This window comes from Urocampus carinirostris, chromosome 15 (genome assembly GCF_059441175.1).
Source record: "Urocampus carinirostris isolate Australia breed hairy pipefish chromosome 15, RoL_Ucar_1.0, whole genome shotgun sequence".
Taxonomy (NCBI): domain Eukaryota; kingdom Metazoa; phylum Chordata; class Actinopteri; order Syngnathiformes; family Syngnathidae; genus Urocampus; species Urocampus carinirostris.
Genome location: NC_142363.1, coordinates 33,286,931 through 33,302,405, shown reverse-complemented (window position 1 = coordinate 33,302,405; position 15,475 = coordinate 33,286,931). Strand labels below are relative to the sequence as shown.

At 37.9% G+C, this 15,475-nt stretch overlaps 1 protein-coding gene across 2 annotated transcripts in view; it reads right to left on the bottom strand.

The window, feature by feature from the left end:
• Positions 1-15,475, bottom strand: part of asap3 (ArfGAP with SH3 domain, ankyrin repeat and PH domain 3) — a 69,059-nt gene that overhangs the window by 31,857 nt on the left and 21,727 nt on the right. For both annotated transcript variants that reach the window (XM_088353976.1, XM_088353975.1), the window contains exons 5-8: positions 12,384-12,433; positions 8,494-8,611; positions 1,458-1,543; positions 1,277-1,352 (exon numbers count right to left, since the gene is read on the bottom strand). In XM_088353976.1, coding sequence (XP_088210102.1) covers positions 1,277-1,352; positions 1,458-1,543; positions 8,494-8,611; positions 12,384-12,433 — 330 coding nt within the window. The remainder of the gene's footprint in view (positions 1-1,276; positions 1,353-1,457; positions 1,544-8,493; positions 8,612-12,383; positions 12,434-15,475) is intronic.

The following is a 15,475-nucleotide window of genomic DNA, read 5'->3' as shown; positions in this document are numbered from 1 at the left end:
CTGCTGGCACGCGAGTTATAGGTTGCCGACCCCTGATCTAGACTTTTTATTCTCAGGTGAGCTTTGGTTTTCAGTGTTATGCTTTTTCATTGAGCCACCATTAGTAACCCACCCTACATATTTCAATCACAGATGACAAGATATCTCTTCTAAACAAAACACGTGTATGTATCAGCCAAAACTACCACTTTATGCGTTAAAATGCCTACCCAAAAAAAAACAAAAAACCTAATGTTTTCTTTTTAAAATAAACAACAACAAAAATATTAACCGGACACCCGTATTTTAGTCCATGGCTGCTTTATTTGGAATCTAAATCAAGTAGTGGAGCGTGAATAAACCGCTTTAAGATCGCATTTGATTTCAGTTTTGGTAAAAAATTGCCACTTCTGGTTTAATATTCTTGAGACGGATTGTGTTTTGCGCGTTAAAATAAGAGCGCGGGATAAAATCGGCCGCTTTTTAATGTCAAAAGGTTGGCGTGTATGCATCTCTTCACAGACAATTGGTAAAAATTATTTTTATGTTTGGATTTGCAATGAACGTGTGAGTGGCTTTATTCTTACAGTTGAGTTAATGCTGCTTTACACCTGAACCAACTTAACATGCTATACAAACTCAACACTGCTGTTTAGCAGCCCGAAAGAGCATTTGGTTTGCATTTATTTAAAATCTATCATAACTTTTGATAGACTCGACCTAAAGACTTGATTCTTTTTTTTTGACGTACTGCAAATTTTTGGCGAGCCGGACTAAATCATCCAATGGGCTGGATCTAGCTTGCGGGCTACATGTTTGACATTCCTGGTATAACACCAATGGATCATTTAATCAACTTTATAGATGCAGTAACATTGAGAAAAGTTTACAAAAAAGGAGCAATTTTGATTAAAAACTGGTCTAATGCTAACGTTTGCGTCACGCCGCTAGCCGCTAATACCCACAGACGCAATTTTCTCTTTTAAAAAGTTAGGAGGTAAAAAAATGCAAAAATAAATAAATAAATAAAATCAATTAAAAAAGGACATCAAAATAGATCCATAAATCTTTAAAAATGTTCCTGCCTTCCATCTCTGCTAAGCCCCACGCCCCTCCCTTTGAGAAACACAATTTTAGTAAATTAACTTAGAAAAAAAATGTTAATAGACAAACCTTTTGCAAGAAACAAAAAACATTGTGCAATTACAATCCTCAGTTTAGTTTTCAATATGCATTTTAAATGATCATGATGAAATAAATAAGTAAAAAGGCCATGCACAAAGCGGCCGTTTATTACCATGTGAACCGAGGACGCCAATTTGTCCACAAAGGGAGCCAGATTCTCTGCAGCTTTCAGCCCGTCCTGAAAGAAACTGGAAAAAAAAGGAGAGAAAAAGGAAGAAAAGGCTGAGTCACGGCAGTCCAAACAAGGTTAAGGCACTAAAAGTATACAAAACAAGTAAAAAAAAATGGCTGACCAGAGCTGGGCTTGAAAGAACTTGATCAGGCTCTGGAGGAGATCCGGACCTTGACGGACCTTCAGCTCCTGGATCTTCAATAGGTACTGAAAGTGGAAACACACACATATTATAATATAATATATTAATATGTATATATTTATCTATATATGTATCATCTATATATGTATCTATCTATATATTATATATCTATGTACCTATCTATATATCTATCTATATGATTAATACATACATATATTATTGAACAAGTTGACTAATAAATGAAATTTAAAAGTGCAGGGACAGACAAATAATATTGTGACACAGACGCTTCCCTACTTACGAACATTCGAGTTACGAAAAACAATAGATAGGAACATTTTTTTCGGGATGTCAAAAAATATCTGGACATTGCTGTAAGTTAGATTTTGTATCGTGTGCATCTTTTTCCGAGTACAGGATATCACTGTAGTGCTTCTTTCAGCCACTGCCGGCATGTGGCGCTGTGAGAGCTCGCCTAGCATCCACCATGAAGAAGAAATCCGCTTCCTCTTCCTAGTGTGTAAACGTACTATACTGTATCTCCAGCGCTAAGAACGTTGACATCTTATTGTTTAATATATCGTGCATCCATTCAATACGGTTGGTGTAAAGTGTGAAGAAGAGGCGAGCAGTTTCTTTTGAAATGAAAGTGGAACAAGAAAGCTTGATGCGGTTGAGAAAATAGTCGGAACGCTTTTTGTCGTCCACTTTCTACCACGGAGGAGGAAGCCTCCTAACTCTTGAAGCTCATCTTCCAAAAGTAGGTTAAACTCAACTTTATTTTTCTTTATAGAGCATATTATTTTATGAAATGTTTATTTTTTAGGACCAAACAATACGGTTACTTAAACACGCCTTAAACATACTTGTATAAACCATAAACATACAAAATATGGCACTGAAGCAACTTAGGAACAAATTTCAACTTACTATCGTAAGTCGAGCAGCGTCTGTACGTACATTATTCAATACGTTTGGTGTAAAGTGTAAATGAGAGGCAAGCTGTTTCTTTTGAAATGAAAGTGGAATAAGAAAGCTTGATGCGGTTGAGAAAATTGTCGGAATACTTTTTTCTTTAGCCTCTTTTTACCACGGAGGAGGTAGTCGCCGAACTCTTGAAACTCATCTTCCAAAAGTAAGTTAAACTTTATTTTATTTATCTTTATAGAGCATATTATTTTATGAAATGTTTATTTTTTTTGTACAAAATAATACAGGTTACGTATACAAGCCTTCAACATACTTAAATAAACCATAAACATACAAAACATGGCACTGAAGCAACTTACAAACAAATTCAACTTACGATCGTAAGTCGAGCAGCGTCTGTACATACATTGTTCAACACGTTTGGTGTAAAGTGTAAAGGAGAGGCGAGCCGTTTCTTTTGAAATGAAAGTGGAATAAGAAAGCTTGATGTGGTTGAGAAAATGGTTGGATCGCTTTTTTTTCGGCCACTTTCTACCATGGAGGAGGAAGTAGCCTGACTCTTGAAACTCATCTTCCAAAAGTAAGTTCAACTTTACTTTATTTATCTTTATAGAGCATTTTATTTAATGAAATGTTTGTTTTTTAGTACAAAACAATCCAGGTTACGTATACAAGCCTTAAACATACTTATATAAACCTTCAACATTCAAAATATAGCGCTGAAGCAACCTACCAACAAATTCAACTTACTAACAATCGTCCATCCTGTTCCTAAGTAGGGCGCTGTCTGTATATAAGGCGCCCTTTCCAACTTTTAGCCAATTTGGTGTTTAAGGTGCACCTTATACTCAGGAAAATACAGTATATTACTCATTCATTTATTTCAAACTTATTTTGGAAGAATTTCCAGCTGCACACAAGTTTAATGCAAGAGGATTCACCAACCACTTCAAAGTAAGAGCATAGCAAGGACGTGTATAATTGGTATTGCAGTGTTCATTTTAGCGGTGAAAAGTGATGGGTCCCGGGGACTCGCATGCTCAAAATTCTATGGGTCCCAACAGAGATCTATGGCTCCCCAAAATTTAGTGTTATTGAGGTTGAAATCGTACATCGGCGACAAATATATAAATCTATATATTCATTCAGTTTTAATCATCACATTTAATTGGTAATACAAAGCAGTTATTTCAGATTTCAGTTCACAAAAATACTGTACATTATACAATATAATATTGCTGAAATATTAGTATATATATTCATGCAGTTTTAATCACTTCAGATTTTTCAGTTCATATATTCTTGGTGGTTTGCTGTCCTGCCACAGTTGTAATGCCTTCTCAAGGTCCAATTGCAGCAACGGAATTTCCATTGCTAATTTGTGGTTTTCATTGTCGTTGTGCCGATCCAATGTGCTTTTCTGAAAGTTTGTATTGCGAAATGATGTATGCAATCCAGTTTTTTTGTCACGCTGGGTGCACGCATCACAGAACATGTAACCTCCGTTATCATCCTCCTCATAGCGTCACCAGGAATATAATTGAGTCCATTTTGGCAAAAAAGTCCTTTTCTTGCTAGGAGTATTCTTTTATTTTCTTTCGTCGAATCGTTCGCTTCGACGCACGTGTTTTCCTTGCCTTCGCGATCTTCTGAAGAATTTCTCTGCCGTTTTTTCGTGCCGGAATTATTGCCGTTGTTACCACTTTCTGTATTATGTTTCGACTTATTACCGACACTGAAGAAATGACCAATTTTTTGTTGATTTGCACCTAATACCAACTGTTTTTACGGAGGCATACTTCTCTTTCACTCGACAACCGCCGAGCGCGAGACCAAAACAACAATGGGGGATTTGCCTGACGAAAAGTTTGGAATGCGGTAAATCTTTGTTAAAAAAAAAAAGTAATCGGGTAATAGTGACAATTTTGTGTCAAAAAAAAACGTTGATTTGAGACGATGCGTCCCCACCAAAAATGATGCGTCTAGGACGCAGGGACGCGGGCAAACCAGAACACTGGTATTGTGAGGTTAACTTTGAAATGGTATTGCAGGAACAGGCAATCTCTTGTCCTATTTCTCCCCTTAAATTAAATTGTTTATTGAAGGTATTGTTGGATACATTTATCAAAACATGACACAAAAAGAAAAACTGAGAGTGAGCATGGCCAAATATGGTCACCTTACGCCCCCTTCCCTAAGGAAATTTGACAGATCTGTTTCTGCCAACCTTTGCTTAAAGGTTTGCACCGTATTTGCACTAATAACCCGGTCAGGCAAAAAATTCCAAATTTTTGGTATCCTGAAAGAAATAAAGTTTCCGTGCAAGTTGCTGGTAGGTCTAGGCACCCGTAACTTATATCTGTGACCACGTAAACCATCAACACGACAGAACTCAAAAAATTGATCAAAAGGCACATCGATCATTCCATGCAGTACTTTGAACACAAAAATTAAATCAAATCGAATTCTACGGAGCTCCAAAAAGTCCAAGTTCAGTCTTTGTAGTCTTTCCGGATATGACAAGCTGTGCATCCCAGGTATCCGCTTCGTATACCGTCGTTGAACTCCTTCCAGTAGGTTAATGTCCTTGAGTAAGTAAGGGTTCCACACAACGCTGTTATATTCTAACCCGGGTCTAACATAAACGCAAAACATTCGAACTAAGAATGCTGGGTTCTTGTTGTAAAAGTTTCTGTAAATGTTTGATGCTATGTTATTGGCTTTGTTGGTAATTTTGGCGATATGCGTGATAAACTTTAAGTTTGAAGTAAGAGTGACACCCAGATCCTTATGTTCAGTAACAACATGCAAATCATGATCATTAATGTTATACAGCGGAACAGAACCATGTAAAAACGACTGTGCTAAGCATTTATGAGATGACAATTGCAGTTGCCACTTTTCGGACCAAAGAAAAACTGATTTAATGTCATTTTGGAGAGAATCAATTGTTCCTGTCACCTGGGTTTTTGGTAAGAAAGCCGACAGTTTAGCATCATCGGCAAAAATTGAGATGTCACTACTTTGAATGGCCTCAGGTAGGTCGTTCACAAAAAACAGAAATAATAATGGTCCTAGTACTGAGCCCTGCGGTACCCCACTACAAACTTCCGACCACGCTGAAAGAACATCATCAATTTTTACGCATTGTTTACGATTTGACAAATATGCTGTTATCCATTCAAGCAGTTTTCCCCGAATACCATAGCATTTCAGTTTTTGTAAAAGCTTGTTATGAGACACTTTATCAAAAGCCTTGCAAAAGTCTAAGTAAACAACATGACCAGCCATATTGTGAACAAAAAACATACTGGTAATATTATTCAAATGAGCTATTAAGTTAGTCATGGTAGAATGTCCGGACCTAAACCCATGTTGTTTAAACGTAAAAAGATTGTGCTCCTGTATAAATTTCCATATGGCATCTGAGATAATTTTCTCAAACACTTTACAGACGCAGCTAGTCAAGCTAACTGGTCTATAGTTGGCTGCACTTGTTGTGCTCCCCCCTTTAAAAATTGGTATGACAATAGCACTAAGCCAGTCCTCAGGCAGCTGTGAATCCTCAAAAGATCTAGAGAACAGGTAAAATAATGGTTCACATAGAAAGTCAGCTAGCTTTTTAAGCAAGAAATTTGGAATTTTGTCAGGGCCGGCTGAAAATTTGCTGGGAAGTTTTATCAAGTATCTGTGAATTAACTCCTTTGAAAGTTCCACAGAATTTAGAACAGCTGAGGTTCTGCTGGGAAAGTCGGGTGAAACCCCATTGTCACGACCAAAAACACTGGCATACTGATCATTTAATATACGGACATTGTCAGCATTATCTGTAGCAACGGTACCGTCAGATGCCTTCAGGTTGGGAATAGATGCCCTAGAAATTAGTTTACGGTTGATGTATGAAAAGAATTTACGAGTATTATTAGCCTCTAAAACTTTATTTTCCTCAGCCACCCTTTCCCGCCTGCTGGCACTCCGCAGTTCCCTTGAAGCATCTTGATAACTTTCCAAGTATGCCAACTGATCACGTTTATAAAGCTTGTGAATAAACTGCTTTCGCCTATGCAATTCAGCTATATCACGGTTGACGTGAGGTGTAACAGCAACTGAGGGTACGTATACAGATATCAAAGTGTAAACAACAGATTTAAATATTGCCCACATTTCTTCAATATTCCCACAACTATCAAATAAGAGGTACCAGTTGACACTAGACAGAAAGTATCTCATGCCATGTAGATCACAGTCTTTAAAATTTATGTAGTTCTGAGCAGCGGTATCTTTTTTAAGAGCCAGGTTAAGTTGGAAAGTAACAGAATCGTGATCACTGGTAGAGAAACTCGGCCCAACGTCAATGTTTTTAACCAGATATCTGTCAGTGGAAAACACAAGGTCTAATACATTGGACCCCCTGGTTGGTTTATCGACATGCTGAAAGAAACCTGCATTTGAAACCAAGTTTTTGAACATTGAAGTTAGATTAGTATCAGAATTTTGAAGAAAACTGTGGTGAAGGTCAGGAAAGTTAAAATCACCCATAAGTAGAATTTGCAAATTAGTATCAAAAATAGAATTCAGATGTTCGAACATAGCGACGTTGGCCTGAAAAGAGCTCAGACCAGAGCGATATACAAGCACTATTCTCAGCTTCACCCCAGAAATAAGAATATCACATCTCAATAACTCAATTCTATCGAATTGATAATTAGCGACAGAAAACACAGTTATACCATGAGAAACCATGAGCAAAACTCCTCCATGTTGGGCATTTTTTCGGTCAGTTCTAATGGACTGATATTTCTCTATAGTTGGCCCTGTGTCACCAGCGGAGTACCAAGTTTCTGTAATTGCCAAAATATCAGGGGTGTAGAAATTGATGTACGAGACCAAGTCATCTGCCTTAGAAGTCAAACATTGGGCATTAATGAGATGAATCAAGGGGCTGTTCAATAAAGGCGAAGGCGACCTTAGGCATTTCCCGGCTTGACAATAATTTTCCCGTCCCGTATAATAATGTTTACTTCACCTTCGTTCCGACGGCGCTTAAGTTCGTCCTGTAGTTCCCTGTCGCGTTCCCTTTCTTTTGGTGTCATATCTGGACGAACAAATCCAGAAGACAACGTCGGGAAGGTACTTTTCACCCGATTGAATCCACGGAGAAACGCCAGCCTTGATCTTGTATTCCGGAATCGGATCTTCACAATCCTGGGTTTACCGTCATTCCTCAGCCTTCCATCACGAAAAACTTCCAGAATGTCCTGTTTCTCTACTCCCGGGACTGCTTCGGCGACTTCCTGAAAGAGCTGGGAATCCTGGACAGCTTCCCCATTTTCTCGATGTGTCTTTGCTCCAACCACCACGAGATTATGCTTCCTAGCCTCCTTTGCTAGCATTTCCTCCATTAGGCTAGTCGACATTCTGGCAACTTCTGGCATCATCTGCGTCATGATCTCTCGGACCAAAGTTGGTACCATGGCCTTCACGGTTTCACGGACAGTGGAGACCAAATCAGCAGAGTTCAGGGCACCGCACGGCCCAGACGACCCAGATAGAGGCACCGGAGTGCTATCCACGTAGGTGAACACCGTTCCAGAGCTACTCAGAGAGGCGTAAGAATCCTTATCATCAGCGGATAAGCCGGGAACGCAGGACTTGCAGATGTAAGTAGCTTGCTTATCCTGTATCGCGAGGCTTAGGTCCTGAACTGACAGTCCAGAGCACTCATAGTGGATATAGTGTTTGCAGTGACTGCACTGGATCATTGCTCCATGGTCCACGGCACCGCAAAAACATGGTTTAGAAACTGCCTTTCTAGGCGCCATATCAAATAAATCAAAAACTCAGTTCAATTATTGAGTAAAACAAAAACAAAACAAAAACTTCGACTCGACTTCAAAATACGGCATTTCGGACCCGCCGCATTAAAGCCTATAAAGCCTATATTTTCCCTTTTTTCTCCAGCATTTATTTTTTTCCACAAAAAAGTATGGTTTTTGGCATTTTTCTGAAAGGAAAAGAAGACCCTCCGCGAGGATGTAAACGAAGACTTCTTCAGGCGTTTTTTTCTTTCTTCCTGGCGACTCACCTCACACATCTGCAACTGGAAAGTCCGCCTTTCCCTCTCCATGTCCTCCCCTGCGTCCAATCCGTCGGTCCGGATGACCGGCTTACTTTTTTCCTTGCGCTCTTTCTCCAGTTTTGCACTATTACGGGGAACAGCGATGTAAGGAATGGAATGGATCAAGTGTCAATTTCATTTCAAATTTTCATAAGATAGATGCAGCAGTTTCAAAGAAAGTTTTATGATAGCGGTAACAATCTATGTAGTTGATCTTTGTACAGGAGACCCCCAGGTTACAGCATCCCTAGCTTACAATGTTCTTTTGTTACTATGAGTGTGAATGAATGAATGACATGAAATGATCTGCATTTCTATGGCGCTTTTCAAGTCAATGACTTCCCAAAGCGCTTTACAATGTGCTTCACATTTCCCAATAGCGGCCTTGCAGCCATGTAAGGCGCTAACCTGTTTATTGGGGGGTATTAGGGGTTCAGTGTCTTACCCAAGGACACTTCGACATGTAACACGGACAAGCAGGGATTCGAACTGGGATCCCTTGATCCTAAAACGATCGCTCTACCTCCTGAGCTACTGCCGCCCCAATAATGAATGAAAACTTTTTTTTCGAACATTCAAATCAAAACAGAACAAAAACAATAACTCACCAAAATAATGTTACATAATATGTTCGAAAAGGGGTAGTCAGAAGGAGAAGCTTATTTTCCTTAACTAGACTATTCCACACCACTCATACCCCATTTTCTTCATCTCTGTATTCCGCCAATAATGTTTTTTGTATTTAAATTTGAACACGTGAATAATTGGACGTTGTTTGATCTCGTCTTGTAAATTGTTCCAAAGTTTGACTCCGCACACAGACACACACGTACTTTTCCTGGTGGTTCTCACCTTTGGGATTATGAATTTACTACAGCCCCTTAAATTATAATTTCCCTCTTTTCGAATGAATCATTTATGGATGTTTTCTGGCATGTTTTTGTTGACCTTAAATAGCAGTTGTGCAGTGAAAAATTTTATTAAATCATCCAATTTTAATCATTTGGCCTGCAGGAATAAAATATGAGTATGATCTCGATATCCTACCCTGTGTATGGTTCTAATTGCACCGTTTTTGGAGGATAAAAAGGGGCTGTAGTCAACTTTTGTAATGATTGCCCCAGACTTCTGCACAATATGTTAAGAATGGCAGAACTAGAGAGCAATATCATACATACAATGCATTATAGTTTAAAATGAATTTGGCTTTATTAATTATTGAAATGCTTTTAGATACTTTAGTTTGTATGCGTCTGATGTGTGTTTTCCAGCTTAATTTCTTGTCTATTATGACCCCTAAAAACTTCATTTCTGATACAGCGTCTATTGCAGCACCATGCATTTTTACTTCTAAATCTTAATTTGCCATGCGATTACCAAAGAATATTACTTTGGTTTTGTTTAATTTTAAAGAGGAGGAATCCTATGTTTTTTCGGCCCCTCGTTGAGGGATTTCCCCGCAATATGGCACCAACAACCATTTTTCTTTGCGTGTCCAAAAATTTAATCTTTGTAGCGTTCATGCGTTGGAAGAATGATGTCTTCAAGATGCTTGTCTGCTATTGGTCGAGGTCATATAAGATTCCGGTCTGCTATTGGTTTGTGTCATGGCGTTATGTAGATGCCAAAAACTTATTGGCTGAGCTTCATCCATCATCTGTCCCCTCCAGTCTTTTATTTTAATTCGGAATTTCGTTTAAAAAACTTGAATTTGATTCGATATAAGTCTCAAATGTAAATGGTCTAACTTTATATAGCGCTTTTCAAGTCACTGAGGGCCTCCCAAAGCGCTTTACAATGTGCTTCACACTTACCATTCACACACCTGCTTATCAGGGGCATTAGGGATTCAGTGTCTTGCCCAAGGACACTTCGACATAAAACACAGAGAAGCCGGGAATCGAACTTGCGACTTCTTTATCCCAAGACGAGCGCTTTACCTTCTGAGCTACTGCCGCCCGTGCAGCGATGATAAACCATTGAAACACAGCATGTGATTATCAAGAAACACGAAGCATTGTGACCTTCGCCAAGGAATATGGTGGTAGCCAATCAATGATGAGGACAAATAGTACAAAAAAGAGGCGATTAAAGCAACTCAGTCTTACATGACAATCCTCTCAAGTGGAGGTTTTAAAATTTAATTTAAATCTACTTTCTCTTCCACCTCTGCATCCACCCACTAACTCCACTGTACCAGCTCAAGTCCCACCAAAGGTTGATAATATTTTATTTTTCCTTCACATACAGTATGCATCGTTGATCAATCATATGCACATATATTTGATCACTTGCATTAATTTAATTCAGCCCTTGGTTTAGTGCCCTGTTGAATTATCACAGATAAAAATATTTTTCCTTTTTTATACTTTTAATTTGATTAACTTCAAAACAGTAACATAGAAGCAGGTCTTAACCATAAATTGTAGCGTTCGACTTCCAAAATAAAAACATATGCAGACAGACTAGTACTGCGCTTCACTCTTGTTCATTCTTCCTCTTTACTGCAACCAGTGCTTCTACGCTCTCTATTTCCACAACATAAAAAAATAGAATTGGTTCATTCTCTCCCACAATCGCTTCAACAAAGAATATTTCATTGGAATTTTATGTGAATGACAATAAAGAGAATATTTGTTACTAAACCACCTGGTGGGTAATGCCCAGGGAGCATTGTTAAAGGGAAGCTAAGAACGTCAAAGTGTCTTGTGCCCCCAATGAGCAGGTAGGCGCCTTGCATGACAGCTATTGGTGTGTGAGTGTGTGTGTGAATGGGTAAGTGTGAAGCACCTTGTAAAGCGCTTTGGGAGGTCTTCATTGACTTGAAAAGCGCTATAGAAATGTAGACCATTTACCATTTAGCATCTTGATTATCCTCAAAACGTTCGGAGGCCGACTCCCGATTGCTGTGCGAGTGTGTGTGTGAATGGGTAAGTGTGAAGCACATTGTAAAGCGCTTTGGGAGGTCTTCATTGACTTGAAAAGCGCTATAGAAATGCAGACCATTTACCATTTAGCATCTTGATTATCCTCAAAACGTTTGGAGGCCGACTCCCTATTGGTGTGTGAGTGTGTGTGTGAATGGGTAAGTGTGAAGCACATTGTAAAGCGCTTTGGGAGGTCTTCAGTGACTTGAAAAACGCTATAGATATGCAGACCATTTACCATTTAGCATCTTGATTATCCTCAAAACGTTTGGAGGCCGACTCCCTATTAGTGTGTGAGTGTGTGTGTGTGTGAATGGGTAAGTGTGAAGCACATTGTAAAGCGCTTTGGGAGGTCTTCATTGACTTGAAAAGCGCTACAGAAATGCAGACCATTTACCATTTAGCATCTTGATTATCCTCAAAATGTTCGGAGGCCGACTCCCAATTGGTGGGTGAGTGTGTGTGTGAATGGGTAAGTGTGAAGCACATTGTAAAGGGCTTTGGGAGGTCTTCATAGACTTGAAAAGCGCTATAGAAATGATGACCATTTACCATTTAGCATCTTGATTATCCTCAAAACGTTTGGAGGCCGACTCCCTATTAGTGTGTGAGTGTGTGTGTGTGAATGGGTAAGTGTGAAGCACATTGTAAAGCGCTTTGGGAGGTCTTCATTGACTTGAAAAGGGCTATAGATGTGCATACCATTTACCATATTACAAATAAGTAGTACTCACTGCATACAATTTTCTTAAAATGTATATATTATTTTAAGGTTTTATTTGGGGTGCTAGGGCATTAGCTAATTACCACAAGGTTTTAATTACCCGCCACATGACAATTTCACTTTACAATCTCTACCGCAGAATGGATTCATGCTGTATACTGGGGGGTCTACTGTACTTTATAAGAATATTACTGCACGGTAGCTACTTTTTGATGTCGTACTCCTTCCAGCTCTTCTCCATTTGTTTCTTCAGCTCCTGAAGAAAACACAAAAGAAGGCACTGCTATATAAAACTGGCATGGTGGTTAAACTAACACCCAGGTCATCTGATATCAAGTTAAACCGGCTTCTGTTGCGTGAGTAATATGCCGCCCGACGTCTATCGCCATGACAACATCAAGTCAAACAATGTGCAGGTTGGACGTTCTTGCGAAGTTGATTTTTTTTCCGTTTGTCTTATGAAATGTTCTCGGATAATAATCATGGGCGTCAAAAAGAGGAAATAGAATAGAATAGACCTTTATTGTCATTGTTACAACGTGGGATATATTGTGACAACGAAATTGGACGTGGCACTCCAGGTCCACATTTTACAGTGAGGATAAGGAAAACACAGATTGCATTGAGACGTTAAACTTAGAGTATTTGTAGACGTATAATGTCAATCTTTCTTCATGGAGTTAGTATTTTTAATCTCTTTTCCGTATAGGAAAAAAATGTGACCATTTTACCTCTCAAGAGACAATCTATCTTATATAATTGTGTTTTTCTATCTACTGTATATTACAACGATAAAAGCGTTAAAATGAGTAGACAAAAATGAAAATTTAAGTATTTGGAGAAAATCATTAGTGTTTTTGGTGTATTTGGGTAACTTTATGAACAAGATTTAAAATATATCAGATATTGACAAAAACAAAATGGAAATTTATTAAAACATTAATAATAAAATGATAATATTATTTTTGTTAAGTCAAGTCATTTTTATTTGTACAGCCCTTAATCACAAAGAGTCTCAAAGGGCTTCACAGGTTTGATTATTTTATTGAGAGTAATGTATTATTGAATACGAGAACAACTAAGGAAATAATCTTTTTACGTATTACGCCTCTTTTGAATTTGTCCATTTACGAACGAGAAGCTTGACACTAAAATTATGGACCGTTTTTAGTCATCTTCATTGCTTTAATCGTCCTTGCTTTATTAGGAGCAAAACTACACGTCTTAAAGTTATTACCCTTTGCTATTCGCATTTTCAACGAAAAATGATTAGTTGTTTACTCAAATATCCTTTCTTTTTAAACTATTCTGTATAATTATCTTGTATTATACACTCAGTGTTTTCATTTTCCCACTTACCTGTCCTAGACGCATCATTTATGCTGGGGACGCAACTTTTTTTCCTTTAAATTGTCATTATCATTTAGTTTACTCTTTGACAAGGATTTAACGCATTACAAACCTTATCGTTATTTTGTATGAGTTTTTATTTTCCTGCACGCCGATCTTCGCTAATGAGATCTCGTCGCTTCGAGATTACGTCATTGTTGTTGGTAATTCTTGTTGAGCGAAGGTCAGTCTTTTTATTAGACAAACGGCTTTTTTCCTTGTTCAATTTATCAAAGAGAGCTTGCTTTCAAACGGCTCATTTGTTTTGATGATTGATATCACGAATTATGTTGTACTAAGATGTTAAAGAAAAGTACAGTAAGTAGAAAAATGGAAAAAGACAAGCCTGTTATTCGCAATTACCATCAACAAATGCAGAAAATAAATTAATAATTTGATGATCAAAACTGAATGAATACGCAGATATCTACTATTTTGTTTGTTTGTTTGTTTGTACATGATTCAAATTGAATCTTTTCTTCCGGCGCCGTCACGAATGGCAGCCACTCCAGCAGCTCCCGTGTTATTTTCGATTGTTCTCGATTGTTCTCAGCTCAGGGATGCTGCTGGAAATGTGAATTTCCCTTCGGGGATGAACAAAGTATCTATCAATCTATCTATCTATCTATCTATTACACAGACTATTTTTTCAGACTATTTTTACACCATCCCCTGATCTGGAACCAACATGAGGGCAAGGAAAAACTCAAAAGTGACAATAACAAAAATACTGCCTTTTATTCTATATCTTATATCCTTTATCTTGGCCTTGAAGGGAATGGGTGCCACCTGGTTGTTCTTGACAAAATACAATTTTAAAATATATATATAATATTAAAAAAAGGGAAGAAGAAGAAAAAGAAAATCAATTAACCCTTTAACGTTCCTGTAAAATTCGCCTAAAATCCTAATCCAAGACGTACCCAAAGTAAATTGAATGCTGTTCTTGAGCCATTTGGAGAATTTGGAAGGTAAGACTCTGAAGTTTCGTCCCAAACTAATCACTGCAAGTACTACTAATAACACATAGGTTTTTATTTTCGCCTGAATGTTTTTTTGCAATTAAATGCCTGCAGATAAGTGTAGCATTGGCATCTTAGCTGTATAACAGGTGAGGCGAAAGCTTGAAGCTTTTTGTGATATCTTGTCAAAATTGATCACAATTTGAAAAACTAAACATTGTATTTGACACATTTTTCTAAGGGTAGGTGTTAAGGCGTTTCTAAAAGTGGCCATTCATAGACCAGTTTACAACACTAAAACCTTTCCAAATTTGTATTTTATTTCGGCCATTTTTTAAACATTGTGAAAGAGTTGTAAACGTTTGAATTCTTTCCAGGAATCAAATCAATGATTGTGCACACTTGTGCGAAATGATGCGTAAAAACAATTTACAAATTTCTTTGCGCATGTTTAATTCGAATACAAATCAATTGTATACATTTATGTTGGAAAAATCCCACTGTTGCAAAGTATTAAGGATTGATAATCAGAATATATAATAGAGCAACACTTTAAAACTACCGTAAGTTTATAATAAATCTACTTATTACATTAATTGCATGTATATGACATCGCTGTTTTCCATCTGCTATCAGGATATGCCTGTATTTATTCATCTTCATTCATGCTACAAGCCACGTGAACTCCTCTTTCCACGATGCTTTTAATGTACGTTTACCTTTTGTTGCGTGATAAATTTTGTTTGCTTCTTTTGAATATTTCCTCTGGGACTGAGGTTTTGGCTTGATTCCTAACCACTTCTCCATTTTTCTTGTGTTCTCTGTGCGTCTACTTTGGAAAATGATAAGCAAAGGCACGACCTTATAACGCTCGGAAAAGTCCGGAAGCACGAACCGAAATTCAGAAATTTCCAAAACGAACGAAAACTTCGAAATCAGAATAAAAC